The sequence below is a fragment of the Schistocerca gregaria genome, chromosome 3, assembly GCF_023897955.1.
Source record: "Schistocerca gregaria isolate iqSchGreg1 chromosome 3, iqSchGreg1.2, whole genome shotgun sequence".
NCBI classification, from domain to species: Eukaryota; Metazoa; Arthropoda; class Insecta; order Orthoptera; family Acrididae; genus Schistocerca; species Schistocerca gregaria.
The window spans coordinates 556238114-556252701 of NC_064922.1; the positions used below are offsets into that span (position 1 = coordinate 556238114).

Sequence of the window (14588 nt, forward strand, 5' to 3'; positions counted from 1 at the left end):
TATCTCCAAAGGTCTCTTTAATTTTCCTGTAGGCAGTATCTATCTTACCCCTAGTGAGATAAGCCTCTACATCCTTACATTTGTCCTCTAGCCATCCCTGCTTAGCCATTTTGCACTTCCTGTCGATCTCATTTTTGAGACGTCTGTATTCCTTTTTGCCTGCTTCATTTATTGCATTTTTATATTTTCTCCTTTCATCAATTAAAATCACTATTTCTTCTGTTACCCAAGGATTTCAACTAGCCCTCGTCTTTTTACCTACTTGATCCTCTGCTGCCTTCACTACTTCATCCCTCAAAGCTACCCATTCGTCTTCTACTGTATTTCTTTCCCCCATTCCTGTCAATTGTTCCCTTATGCTCTCCCTGAAACTCTGTACAACCTCTGGTTCTTTCAGTTTATCCAGGTCCCATCTCCTTAAATTCCCACCTTTTTGCAGTTTCTTCAGTTTCAATCCACAGGTCATAACCAATAGATTGTGGTCAGAGTCCACATCTGCCCCTGGAAATGTCTTACAATTTAAAACCTGGTTCCTAAATCTCTGTCTTACAATTATATAATCTATCTGATACCTTTTAGTATCTCTAGCGTTCTTCCATGTATACAACCTTCTTTTATGGATCTTGAATCAAGTGTTAGCTACGATTAAGTTATGCTCTGTGCAAAATTCTAACAGACGGCTTCCTTTTTCATTTTTTAGCCCCAATCCATATCCACCTACTACATTTCCTTCTCTCCCTTTTCCTACTCTTGAATTCCAGTCACCCATGACTATTAAATTTTTGTCTCCCTTCACTATCTGAATAATTTCTTTTATTTCATCATACATTTCTTCAATTTCTTCGTCATCTGCAGAGCTAGTTGGCATATAAACTTGTACTACTGTAGTAGGTGTGGGCTTCGTATCTATCTTGGCCACAATAATGCGTTCACTATGCTGTTTGTAGTAGCTTACCTGCATTCCTACTTTCCTATTCATTATTAAACCTACTCCTGCATTACCCCTATTTGCTTTTGTATTTATAACCCTGTATTCGCCTGACCAAAAGTCTTGTTCCTCCTGCCACCGAACTTCACTAATTCCCACTGTATCTAACTTTAACCTATCCATTTCCCTTTTTAAATTTTCTAACCTACCTGCCCGATTAAGGGATCTGATATTCCATCCTCCGATCTGTAGAACACCAGTTTTCTTTCTCCTGATAACGACATCCTCTTGAGTAGTCCCTGCCCGGAGATCCGAATGGGGTACTATTTTACCTCCGGAATATTTTACCCAAGAGGACACTATCACCATTTAATCATACAGTAAAGCTGCATGCCCTCGGGAAAAATTACGGCCGTAGTTTCCCCTTGCTTTCAGCCATTCACAGTACCAGCACAGCAAGCCCGTGTTGGTGATGTTACAAGACCAGATCAGTCAATCATCCAGACTGTTGCCCTTGCAACTACTTAAAAGGCTGCTGCCCCTCTTCAGGAACCACACGTTTGTCTGGCCTCTCAACAGATACCCCTCCGTTGTGGTTGCACCTATGGTACGGCTATCTGTATCACAGAGACACGCAAGCCTCGCCACCAACAGCAATGTCCATGGTTCATGGGAAGGAATCACTACATTGCATGCGCAAATTCAAAGGGGGCGCCAGATATAATTTGTATCAGATGTTCTCATAACGTAGATGGTTCGATCCTTACTACTGCCCAATTTTAATTTTTGAGTTGCTTTCTTGTTAGATTTTAGGAGACCAATTGAAGAACAACATTGGCGACACCGTTTTTGGCGAGCCACTTGATTTGCATGCAAAATGACTTTATTGGTTAACTTCAATGCTAATTACTAAGAAGTGGCACAATGCACCAAATTTTTATCTTAACAGTTATTTCTCACCATAGCGTGCTCTGCTTTTCAAGCTGTTTCTGACCACACTGTATAACAGGTGCTGCAAGTTTCTCTAGAAATTGCCTACTAGTGACTGTTCAACCTTAACAGCCATGCAGCCCATTGGTGTGCAGCATATTTTGAGATTGAAGTAAGTTTTTTTTTGTTTTTTAAAAAAAGAAAGGTTTATACCATCCTCACAATCTGGGCGGCTAAGAAGTTCCCTGTTCATCATGACATACAACATCAACATTCCATCGCTGCAGAAGCTTGTCCAAAGCTTACAGTTACAGAGGACTGGTGGCGCTTAACACTTTGCAGCTCAGGGAACCTGTGTTTGTCAAGCCTATAATCAACAAACGAATGCTGATCTCCCGGAGCTGCTCATCATTTAGAACAAACTGGGAGTACATGTGGCTTTATCAAAAGCACCACAGATGCGGTGAGCATTACCTCCCCCCCCCCCCCCTCCCCACTTACACACACGAATCCTTTAGTCATTTTTACTGGAAACTTCTGAAACAGCGCGTCGATGCGTGTCGAGGAGGGGGAATGCTGTGAGTTGTGCTGCACACACTGTAGGAAACCAGTTGGCATCACTGGTTGCTGTGCTGCGTGTTGCCAATTCAAACCCAACATCAGGAAATATTTGTTATTTAGTTATCAATTCTGGAAGATTCTCAACCTTTCTTGTGTCTGTAATATTTGCCGATCCTGGAATATTTTATGTGTGCATAAATAAGAGCACTTTCCATCCAGGAGGCAGCTCTGTTCTGCAAGTATATTGGTGTCCATAATGAATGTGCTTTCAGTGCTAAGTGTTGATTTCAGATTTGTTATCGCTTGTAGCTACAATGTGACAACATACATTACTAATGAAGGACTTACCTTGCTTACTGTGTCCACATCCCAAGGAAGAATGGAAACTAAGTCAATGACTTCACAATTCACATTCATTGTTTTCTTTGCTATTTCAGCTGTCTCCCTCAGAACATGTATCTGAGTACCCCATCCAATTAGAGTCACTGCATCCCCTGGAATGCAATAACCACAAATTCAAACATTAATGATACTACACAAAACCATTAGTATATCAGTTACTAAGACAAACATCTCATTCAGAACAATTGAAACATTGCCCGTTTTTCTTTCAGTTGATACTGAAACAGACAAAAATACGCTGGAAAGTATGGACACTGTTTGGACCCTTTTAAAGAGAAAGCACAACTTTGTTAGTGTACATGAAAAGTGGATTTAATACTTTCTGCTAGAAATAAAACAGCTGTTTTGTTGCTCTCCCCAAGTGAGACCCAGAATAAAGGGAGGAAACAGTGGAGCATGTTAACAAACTTCCTTTTATTTCTTCTTCTCCTTCTTCCAAAGATGGGAGCCCTCCATGCCTGCACTATAATGGTGACCACGGCACTAGAATGGTGACTACGTCACTTCTGCAATGGGTTAGTATTTCAACTGATGGGTCACTGGATGTAGGTCTGTGATGTTCTATATACATCTGGTTCACACCACCCACCGATTCAAGCCAATCGAAAGATAGCAGATAGAAATGTTTGAAGATAGTGGGTTAAGAGCAGAGAGGGAGTAAGTTCCATGGCAAATAGCATGAGAAAAAAAACCACTGCTACAGTCAGGATGAGCAATAAGGGCAGTTGGTGAACTTGCTTGCCACCTGCAACAGATCATCCTGGTATCATGAAACTGCTTTTTACTATTGTCATTGTTCATGTTCGTCACAAAGATGTCAGTCAAATCATTGCGACAGAGCCATGCAGCGTTGTGGACACCTCTTGCTGAGCTCTTATCTGACTTGACTAAGCACAGCAGCAGACCCAGGTTGACTGTGGTGTCTTTTCTGGCATCACTCCTCTTTGGCTGAGCTACGAGCTGTGCCTCCACCTCCACCTCCCCCTCCCCCCCCCCCCACCTAAAGCCCCTCCTCCCCATAGTGGTTGCAGAGCTTGACTGGTGCGACTTCGCTGTCTGCTGAGACATTCGGCTGCTACGTCTTCCTGTGCCACATATTTTGTGGGAAGTTGTCAGACGCTACAGGCAACTGTGCGATGTCCCACATTATTTCACTGTGGACATCACTCGTCATGCCCTGTTGCCACCGATTGATTTTGGCCGCCATTTGGGCCTCCCACAGTGGGGTGACTGTGGTAGCTGGTGTCTTCTTAACTAGCTGGGCAGCAAAGATGAAGACAAGCATCTCTTAGTTGGTGGTGCTCTCGCTCTCCTTCCACTCTATGGCTGGAGTGGTGGTGGGGGAAGACTCCCCTTCTGTTTTGGCATAGAGACTGTGTGTAAGTACTGCACACAGTTGCCAGCAGGTCGCCTACATTCTGCACCCAGCGCATCTATGAAAGCAGCCCTCTCTCCCACTATGGCAACTGTGAAGCTCGCAGTTACCTTCTCAACAATTGCAAACAATGTGGTGTGCTTGTCGGACACAGGCAGTGCCTGACGCCTTGCTGCTTGCTACTGGTCCTCCCCACCACTGTTACTGGTGAGATATTCCAGCTGTTTGTGGGCAGTGGAAGGAAGTGCTGTTGTCGACTTGTTTCTCATATGTGCTGTCTATCGAGTACATAGGCTGCTGCCATTTTCCACTTCATCAGCATATCTTCTGGGCTGGAGCCATGGCCTGTTGTCTGAGACTCGCTTGTGGCCCAAGAAGGCCTGGCTGCCATGCCAGATGGCAACAAATGGCCCACTACATAAGGTGTAATTCTATGCTGTTTCTTTTCTTCTGTCACAGGTGTGGCCATTGTGCTCATGTGAGCACTTGACACACCTCAGTGAACTGTGACGCTACTTAGCCACATGGCCCTCACCTTGGCACAAGGACTGAGGTTTAGGACCCAGGTCTCGAGGGAAAACTTCTACTCTGATGAGGAAGCCCAGGAGCTTCCACAGCTTGAACATTTTGTCAGAGTTTCCTGCTGTTTGACCAATGATGATAAACAGTGGTGGTCTCTTCTTCATTGTCTGGTTGTGTCTCTTGATTGCTACATCTTCAAAGCAAGCACACAGCAACCTTTTCTAGACTGGCTTTCCGCCGCAAATCCAAGGCAACTCCCAGAGGCATGTCTAGGTTGCCTTCTCTTGCTGCGTTGGTGGCGAGTTGTTCTTCATGGATGGTGCCATGGTGCGAGCAGCCACAACACTTGAATGTCATGAATTCCGACAACTCACTACCTACAGCTCGAGCACAGCATCTGAGTCAACAGATCGCTGAATTCGAGCACGCAGCAGTCAACCATCTTGTTGTACAGCTCTGTCCATCCTACACCTCTGCACTGGGTATATGCAGAAGGGACATGTGTACAATCAGCTGTCTTCTTGTGTCAATCGGCAAGCTTGTGGAGGAGCACTACCGACAACTTGTTAACTGAGTCAGCTTTCCCTTATCTGGCCCCTTCCCTCCACCCATACTTCAGTGCAAAAATGACAAATTTTCCTTTCATCATAAGAATGACATTAACAACAAGTTTGTGACCATCACAGTGTGAGTATGCCTTCTCAGCTCAGCAGTAGAGTGTGGTACAGCTGTTGGTGCACTCACTATGGCTACTCAGACTGAACTCTACTTCAAACTTCATCAGCAGTTCTCCCAAGTATATTGCACAGTTGAGTTTATATACTGCTGTTTGTGGTCAATGTTTCAGACGACTGGTACATGAGATTTAGAAACTTGATCTCTATCATAATCTTTGCCCAAAGGCAAAATATAGGTTTCAGTTTCTGCACAGAAATCAATGGGAAGTTTAAAATACAGCTTCAGTGATTCTTGTAATATGTCACACCTTCCCTGGATGTGACATACCACTTTTGGTTTAGGCGGCAGCAAAAGCAGTGGAGAGTATATAATGCATGTTGGAGGGGAGGCAGAAAACAGTGCAGTCATTGCCATAATGCGGAAAGAGTGTGTGATTTATCCAAGTTCCAAAAAGCCATGATCATTAGCTTTCAGGCCGAAGCATTTCTAAAATGGCTATATTTTTAAACTGTTTCAAGTATACCATGCATGGCAAAACCAATGCTGAACAACTGTGGTGCACTAATGCTGAATGCTGTTCATAGGTGAGATGAAGGTTGGAATTTGCACACCAATATCGCAACTGGTGGCCTTTGCAGATGACAGATGAATAACGGTGTGTACGGTGTGAGATGTATGAAACAGATACATTGCAACAATTGTCGGATGGGGACCAGGCCGGACGGCATTCCCTTGGTGACCTCTTCATTCTGGAGGGCACAATGGATCAACAGAAGTATGTTCTATCCTTGGGGATCATGTCCACCCCTACGTGAAGTTTGTTTTCCCTCAACACGGTGGCATCTACCAGCAGGATGATGCGATATGCCACACAGCTCGCACTGTACATGTGTTGTTCGAAGAGCACCAGCATCAGTTAACTATAATCCCTTGGCTACCAAACTATCCAGATTCAAAACTAATCAAGAGTCTGTGGGACCACCTCAATCATGCTGTATATGATGTGGATCCTGAACCAAGAAACCTGGCACAGCTGACGACAGCGCTGGAGTCAGCGTGGCTCCATATCCATGTTGGTACCTTCCAGAACTTCATTGACACTCTTCTTGCATGTCCCACAGCAGTCTGTGCCGCAGAATGCCATTATTCAGGCCTTTGACAGGTGGTAACATTAATGAGACTGGGCAGTGTATATTGGTGCAAAGTACATTAATTATTTTCCTGTTTAAAAATTTTATACCTTTGTTCAAAAAGAGAGAGATGAAGTTTGATTTGTGGGGCACTTAACTGCCCTGTCCTCAGAGCCTGTATAAAGTCCTAATTTTTCCCACAGTCTGATTTTTTTTCTTTGTAGTCAAATCTAGTCACTTGTCAACACAAACACCCAGTCCCGGGCACAGCAAATACCCAACCTGGTTGGGAATTGAACCTGGGATCTCGTGAGCCAGAGGCAGAAAAGCCAACCACCAGACCACGAGCAGTGGGGGGAGGGGGGGGGGGGGTTGGTGGCAAGAAACCATAGGCAGAGAATTTGAGAATATCGAGCAAGGTAACCAAAAAATTTATTCCTTCATCTTTATTGAGTGTGCACAGCTGTAGAATATGAACCAGTTTAAACTTCAAGTAATGTATCCTTGTACCATTTCGAAAGAGAATGGATTATGAACCCTTTTTCTTCCAAGAACCTACAATCATCGGAATGATTTCCATGGCGTGTTGGAAAACTGGCTAACACTACATCTGAAAGATGATGATAAGACAGCACAATGGCTGTATGACTTACTACCACAGAGATAAGTGGGAGTATCTCAATCATAGCTTCCCATAGAGGCGGTTAGAATGCAGAGGATGCACTAATAATGCCTGCCTAGATTTCCTGACTTAACCCACTGCGAGTTTTTCCTGTGGGACTTTCTGAAGGATATCTTGTCTATGCAACTATTTCCCACATACCTTGATCTTCACCTGTAGCTCAGGTGATTTACAACATGTCTAGCGGAATGGTGCAATGTTTATAAAATGTTGTATGTTTTCAATCTTCACATAGATTTGCAAATATAAGGAGCAGTCAAGTGAAAATATGACAGATGGAAAAAAGTAACTAAGCCATATACAATTTCAAAATTAACTGCCATACCTGTTAATACATTTATCTCACAAGGCAGTCAATGTCTTCATGGGAGAATGTTTGCAATTGCCTACGGAACCATAGCTGTACCCAGGTGTGCTGTTCTTTGTCCAAAGTAAATTGACAGTTATGAAAGTCTTTCTTCGGGGCATCAAAAATATACGAATTATATGGGGAGAGATGTGGACTGTATGGAGGATGTGTATGGGCTTTCCAGCCAAACTTCTGCAAGATGTAGGCCCGCCCACAAGTTGCCAAGGTTGTTTTGTCTACAATGGAGAAGTTTTGCTGGGAAGCCCTTACACATCCTCCAAGAAAGACATCTGTAACCATCGATTTGCATAAAACAAAGAGGTATACTCTGTGATACCATCATCGTTCTGTAGGCAACCAAAAACATTTGTCAATGAAGGCATTGACTGTCTTCGCTCACAATGGGGTAAAAGTATCAGCAGTTATAATGATTACTTTAGAGTTTACTTACATTTTTCCCAATTGTCTTGTTTCCATGAGACTGCTCCTTATAAATACAAGTACTGAAATTATGTAAGACACATTTATGGTAAAATATAACTTGTCACTTAGAGTGAAACTACACTACGACAAATGGCACACAATCATGTGATTATTTCTGAAAGATGAGTTATTTATGAAGCAGCGGATGGCAAATGGGCTGTAGTGATGGTAACAAACTAATTCTGTAAACTTTTGTTATGTAGAGTGTAACACATTAGAATGCCTTATGACAACTGATTAATTCTTCCCATATTCATCTCATGAGGAAAAAAATTGTATTTGAAGGAGGTATAATTGACTCTGACTGAAACTTTCAGACACATCCAGGCAAATTCCTTCTGTGAAACACGACTCATCCAACCAAACTGATTTCTTATGTTGCTCCATAGTCCACGTTTTATGATTTCCACACCACATTTTTCTGTTACAAACATTTGCAACACTGGTAAGTGGTGTTGGAACTCCAGCTCGTCACGAAATTCCCTGCGTCTGGAGCTCCATTTATGTTATTTTGGGGCTGAAAGGCTCGCAAGTGTGACATTCAGTTCTGCAGTGACTTTTGCAGTTGTCTTCATATTCTTCATCATGGTCCCCTTGAATGATCATCTGGCACGATTACACGAAACACAATTTCGTCCATGTTGTGACTTAGCAGATGATGTTTTTCCACTTTTTTGGGATATGGTATAAATCTTTGATACAGTTCCTCTTGAAATACCAAACACTTCGGCTACCTTGGCTACAGATGCACCTACCATACGAGCACCAAAAATTTTTCTATGTTTGAATTCACTTAGCTCTGACATAATGCACTCGCAACTCCACAGAACACTTGCAACGGATTGAGGACACTGGACATGGGCCGTTCTTGGTCAAATACTACAGTGCAGCTTGCAGGCTTGGCTAGCACATTAATTTATGTCCAAGCATGCACTTCTCTGGTGTTTCCACATTTTTGTCCAACCCCTGTATGTATATGGTACCAAAATGATCATGGGAGATGCTTTATAATTAAAAGCAAAACATGACTGGTAGAAAATAGTCTTCAACTGCAGTAATATTAAGACAGAAAACTCAGTAGCAATTTATATTTCTAATTTCTTTGTAACACACACATGCGTAATTTTTTTATACAACAACTAAAAGGAGATGACAAGATTAGATGCTGACATTTCCCTTTTGGGGAAAAAATGGTGTGCATAGGAGCTTGATATTGCACTCATTTCCAAATAGAGTCAGTGAGGTACATGCTATGAAGCAGTTGTCAAACTCAGAAGTAATGAGTTTTCTGCTGCTGTAGAATGTTGCTAATTTTATACTTGAATATAGATCTACAAATTTTGAGTAAACGTGATGAGGTTAAATTGCTTTCAAGAGTTCACCAGACTGAGTATATGTCCAGAGGCAATCCATTTGAAATTGCATACCTTTATATACAAAATAAGCAATGATCAAAGTGAAATACAAATTGCAAATACTTTTATTGATAATTTCACAACTGCAATACCATCTGAGCAGCAATCGCTAAGTTTTACAATGACGAGCAGAAACTATCATTAGGTGTTACCTACACAGACAAACAAAATGTGCCAAGATTATATGAAATGATAGTTTCTTAGAATACTGCTCTGTTTAGCAACTTAATTAAGCAATGTGATATGTAACACATCAATTAGGAGAAAGTAAAGGATTAACTGAAAACATAATTAAATGTGTGTCAACGATGACACATTATTCCCCATCCCCAAGTAACTAACCTTCCAAAACAATATCTGCCTTCCCCAGAGGAAGCAGGTACTCATCAACCGGCACATCTTCAACTGCTGACCGATATAGCACCTTGGGTTCCAGAAAGATGCAAGGATCATTGTCTTTTATGCAGGACGCCAACAAACCTTTAGCCTTCGCTGCTCCCCGTGGCACCACCACCTAGCAGAAAGAGAACAAAAGTGAAAAGAGAGAGAGAGAGAGAGAGAGAGAGAGAGAGAGAGAGAGAGAGAGAGAGAGAGAGAGCTACTCAGTCCACCCAATAGCTACATAAGCAAGGAATTTGGATAGGGTAAGAAGTGAGAAGATATGCACAGGACATGACATGCCAGATTCTGTGATAACTTAAGTTTATTTTCTGTGTGCTCACACTCTACGCATTATCAGAGTATAGATCAGTATTCTACGATGTGATACTGACATAATACGGACATGTCAATTAAACTAACTTTTTATATTAAAAACAAAGATTCCATGACTTACCAAGCGGGAAAGCGCCGTTAGACAGGCACAATAAAATAACACACAAACACACACACAAAAAATTTCGAACTTTCGCAACCGGCGGCTGCTTCGTCAGGAAAGAGGGAAGGAAAAAGAAAGATGAAAGTATGTGGGTTTTCACGAAGCAGCCGCCGGTTGCGAAAGCTCGAAATTGTGTGTGTGTGTGTGTGTGTGTGTGTGTGTGTGTGTGTGTGTGTGTGTGTGTGTGTGTGTGTGTGTGTGTGTCCTGTCTACCAGCACTTTCCCGCTTGGTAAGTCTTGGAATCTTTGTTTTTAATATATTTTTCCCACGTGGAAGTTTCTTTCTATTTTATTTACATCATTAAATTAACTTTTTTGCTACACGATTAAACCTGACCTCAACATTTGAGTGGCAACCCATAGTAATAATAATAACAATAAATAGAGCCTGCCTTTTATGTAATTACATATTCTGTTTCTTTATATGTAGTTATAAGAAAGACTAAAATTATGGTGAATTATACCGAAAGGATCCTTATTTCAAAGTTTTAAGTTAAATATTTTGAGTTGTAATACATATTTCACACTATATTACATAATTTTTCATATTTTATTATTATTGTGGGTTTATTACAAATTTTATAAGTCCAGTACATTTTCATTACATAGCAAAACAGGAAGAAAATTAAGTTTTATTATTGTGTTTCTCAGACTGTTGTCTATCCCATAACATCAAATCTAAATTGCACCAGTCATATACAGACAACAATGAACTGTTTTAAATGCTTTCCTTTCTTGCTCTACATCTACATCTACATCCGTACTCCGCAAGCCACCTGACGGTGTGTGGCGGAGGGTACCCTGAGTACCTCTATCGGTTCTCCCTTCTATTCCAGTCTCGTATTGTACGTGGAAAGAAGGATTGTCGGTATGCTTCTGTGTGGGCTCTAATCTCTCAGATTTTATCCTCATGGTCTCTTCGCGAGATATAAGTAGGAGGGAGCAATATACTGCTTGACTCTCGGTGAAGGTGTGTTCTCGAAACTTCACCAAAAGCCCGTACCGAGCTACTGAGCGTCTCTCCTGCAGAGTCTTCCACTGGAGTTTATCTATCATCTCCGTAACGCTTTCGCAATTACTAAATGATCCTGTAACGAAGCGCGCTGCTCTCCGTTGGATCTTCTCTATCTCTTCTATCAACCCTACCTGGTGCGGATCCCACACTGCTGAGCAGTATTCAAGCATTGGGCGAACAAGCGTACTGTAACCTACTTCCTTTGTTGTCGGATTGCATTTCCTTAGGATTCTTCCAATGAATCTCAGTCTGGCATCTGCTTTACCGACGATCAACTTTATATGATCATTCCATTTTAAATCACTCCTAATGCGTACTCCCAGATAATTTATGGAATTAACTGCTTCCAGTTGCTGACCTGCTATTTTGTAGCTAAATGATAAGGGACCTATCTTTCTATGTATTCGCATCACATTACACTTCACTACATTGAGATTCAATTGCCATTCCGTGCACCATGCGTCAATTCGCTGCAGATCCTCCTGCATTTCAGTACAATTTTCCATTGTTGCAACCTCTCGATACACCACAGCATCATCTGCAAAAAGCCTCAGTGAACTTCCGATGTCATCCACCAGGTCATTTATGTATATTGTGAACAGCAATGGTCCTATGACACTCCCCTGCGGCACACCTGAAATCACTCTTACTTCGGAAGACTTCTCTCCATTGAGAATGACGTGCTGCGTTCTGTTATCTAGGAACTCCTCAATCCAATCACACAATTGATCTGATAGTCCGTATGCTCTTACTTTGTTCATTAAACGACTGTGGGGAACTGTGTCAAACGCCTTGCGGAAGTCAAGAAACACGGCATCTACCTGTGAACCCGTGTCTAAGGCCCTCTGAGTCTCGTGGACGAATAGCGCGAGCTGGGTTTCACACGATCGTCTTTTTCGAAACCCATGCTGATTCCTACAGAGTAGATTTCTAGTCTCCAGAAAAGACATTATACTCGAACATAATACGTGTTCCAAAATTCTACAACTGATCGACGTTAGAGATATAGGTCTATAGTTCTGCACATCTGTTCGACGTCCCTTCTTGAGAACGCGGATGACCTGTGCCCTTTTCCAATCCTTTGGAACGCTTCGCTCTTCTAGAGACCTACGGTACACCGCTGCAAGAAGGGGGGCAAGTTCCTTCGCATACTCTGTGTAAAATCGAACTGGTATCCCATCAGGACCAGTGGCCTTTCCTCTTTTGAGCGATTTTAATTGTTTCTCTATCCCTCTGTCGTCTACTTCGATATCTACCATTTTGTCAACTGTGCGACAATCTAGAGAAGGAAGCACAGTGCAGTCTTCCTCTGTGAAACAGCTTTGGAAGAAGACATTTAGTATTTCGGCCTTTAGTCTGTCATCCTCTGTTTCAGTACCATTTTGGTCACAGAGTGTCTGAACATTTTGTTTTGATCCACCTACCGCTTTGACATAGGACCAAAATTTCTTAGGATTTTCTGCCAAGTCAGTACATAGAACTTTACTTTCGAATTCATTGAAAGCCTCTCGCATAGCCCTCCTCACACTACATTTCGCTTCGCGTAATTTTTGTTTGTCTGCAAGGCTTTGGCTATGTTTATGTTTGCTGTGAAGTTCCCTTTGCTTCCGCAGCAGTTTTCTAACTCGGTTGTTGTACCACGGTGGCTCTTTCCCATCTCTTACGATCTTGCTTGGCACATACTCATCTAACGCATATTGTACCATGGTTTTGAACTTTGTCCACTGATCCTCAACACTATCTGCACTTGAGACAAAACTTTTGTGTTGAGCCGTCAGGTACTCTGTAATCTGCTTTTTGTCACTTTTGCTAAACAGAAAAATCTTCCTACCTTTTTTAATATTTCTATTTACAGCTGAAATCATCGATGCAGTAACCGCTTTATGATCGCTGATTCCCTGTTCTGCATTAACTGATTCAAATAGTTCGGGTCTGTTTGTCACCAGAAGGTCTAATATATTATCACCACGAGTCGGTTTTCTGTTTAACTGCTCAAGGTAGTTTTCAGATAAAGCACTTAAAAATATTTCACTGGGTTCTTTGTCCCTGCCACACGTTATGAACGTTTGAGTCTCCCAGTCTATATCCGGCAAATTAAAATCTCCACCCAGAACTATAACATGGTGGGGAAATCTACTCGAAATATTTTCCAAATTATTCTTCAGGTGCTGAGCCACAACAGCTGCTGAGCCCGGGGGCCTATAGAGACATCCAATTACCATGTCTGAGCCTGCTTTAACCGTGACCTTCACCCAAATCATTTCACAATTCGAATCTCCGTCAATTTCCTTCGATACTATTGCACTTCTTATCGCTATAAACACGCCTCCCCCTTCACTGTCCAGCCTATCTCTGCGGTATACATTCCAATCAGAGTTTAGGATTTCATTACTGTTTACGTCTGGTTTCAGCCAACTTTCTGTTCCTAGTACTATATGGGCGTTGTGACCGTTTATTAATGAGAGCAGTTGTGGGACCTTTCTATAGATGCTCCTGCAGTTTACCATTAGCACATTAATATTGTTATTCCTTGTTGCATTTTGCCTACTCCTGCCTTGCCGCGTCTCAGGAGGCGTCTTGTCGGGCCTAGGGAGGGAATTCTCTAACCTAAAAAAACCCCATGTGCACTCCACACGTACTCCGCTACCCTCGTAGCCGCTTCCGGCGTGTAGTGCACGCCTGACCTATTCAGGGGGACCCTACATTTCTCCACCCGATAGCGGAGGTCGAGAAATTTGCACCCTAGCTCTCCGCAGAATCGTCTGCGCCTCTGGTTTTAAGCCTCAACACTTCACAATGTGTGACAGTCATTTGCATGTAAATTAACCATAGCTCCGAATGCGTTTTCATTGTCATCAAACATGGATTTCTATTGACAGTGCTTTACCCACTGATGATGACAAAGTCCTCTGTCAAACTTGTGATAAACGTGTAGGATATACAATGAAATTTCAAATTAAACAACATTTACAAAGCACTCTACATATTAGGAGTAAACAATGGAATTCTTCAAAGAAACAGATTTCACTTAACACAGTTGCAGGGGCAGCCTATATCATCTAACAGTGAATTTTACAAAGAACTGTGTTTTGTACTGGGCAGGGAACATACCCTGGAACAAACTTGGGGCATCTGAATTTAAACATTTCTTAGAGAAATATTGCAACTGCAACATCCCTGATAAGCCCACTCTCATAAAGAATTATCTAGAGTCCTTCTATGCTGACATATTAGAAAATAA

General features: G+C 42.1%; 1 protein-coding gene across 3 annotated transcripts in view; it reads right to left on the bottom strand.

Annotated features, from left to right (window-relative positions):
- Positions 1-14588, bottom strand: part of LOC126354482 (2-oxoisovalerate dehydrogenase subunit beta, mitochondrial) — a 142025-nt gene that overhangs the window by 85710 nt on the left and 41727 nt on the right. For all 3 annotated transcript variants that reach the window (XM_050004200.1, XM_050004199.1, XM_050004202.1), the window contains exons 5-6: positions 9798-9969; positions 2768-2913 (exon numbers count right to left, since the gene is read on the bottom strand). In XM_050004200.1, coding sequence (XP_049860157.1) covers positions 2768-2913; positions 9798-9969 — 318 coding nt within the window. The remainder of the gene's footprint in view (positions 1-2767; positions 2914-9797; positions 9970-14588) is intronic.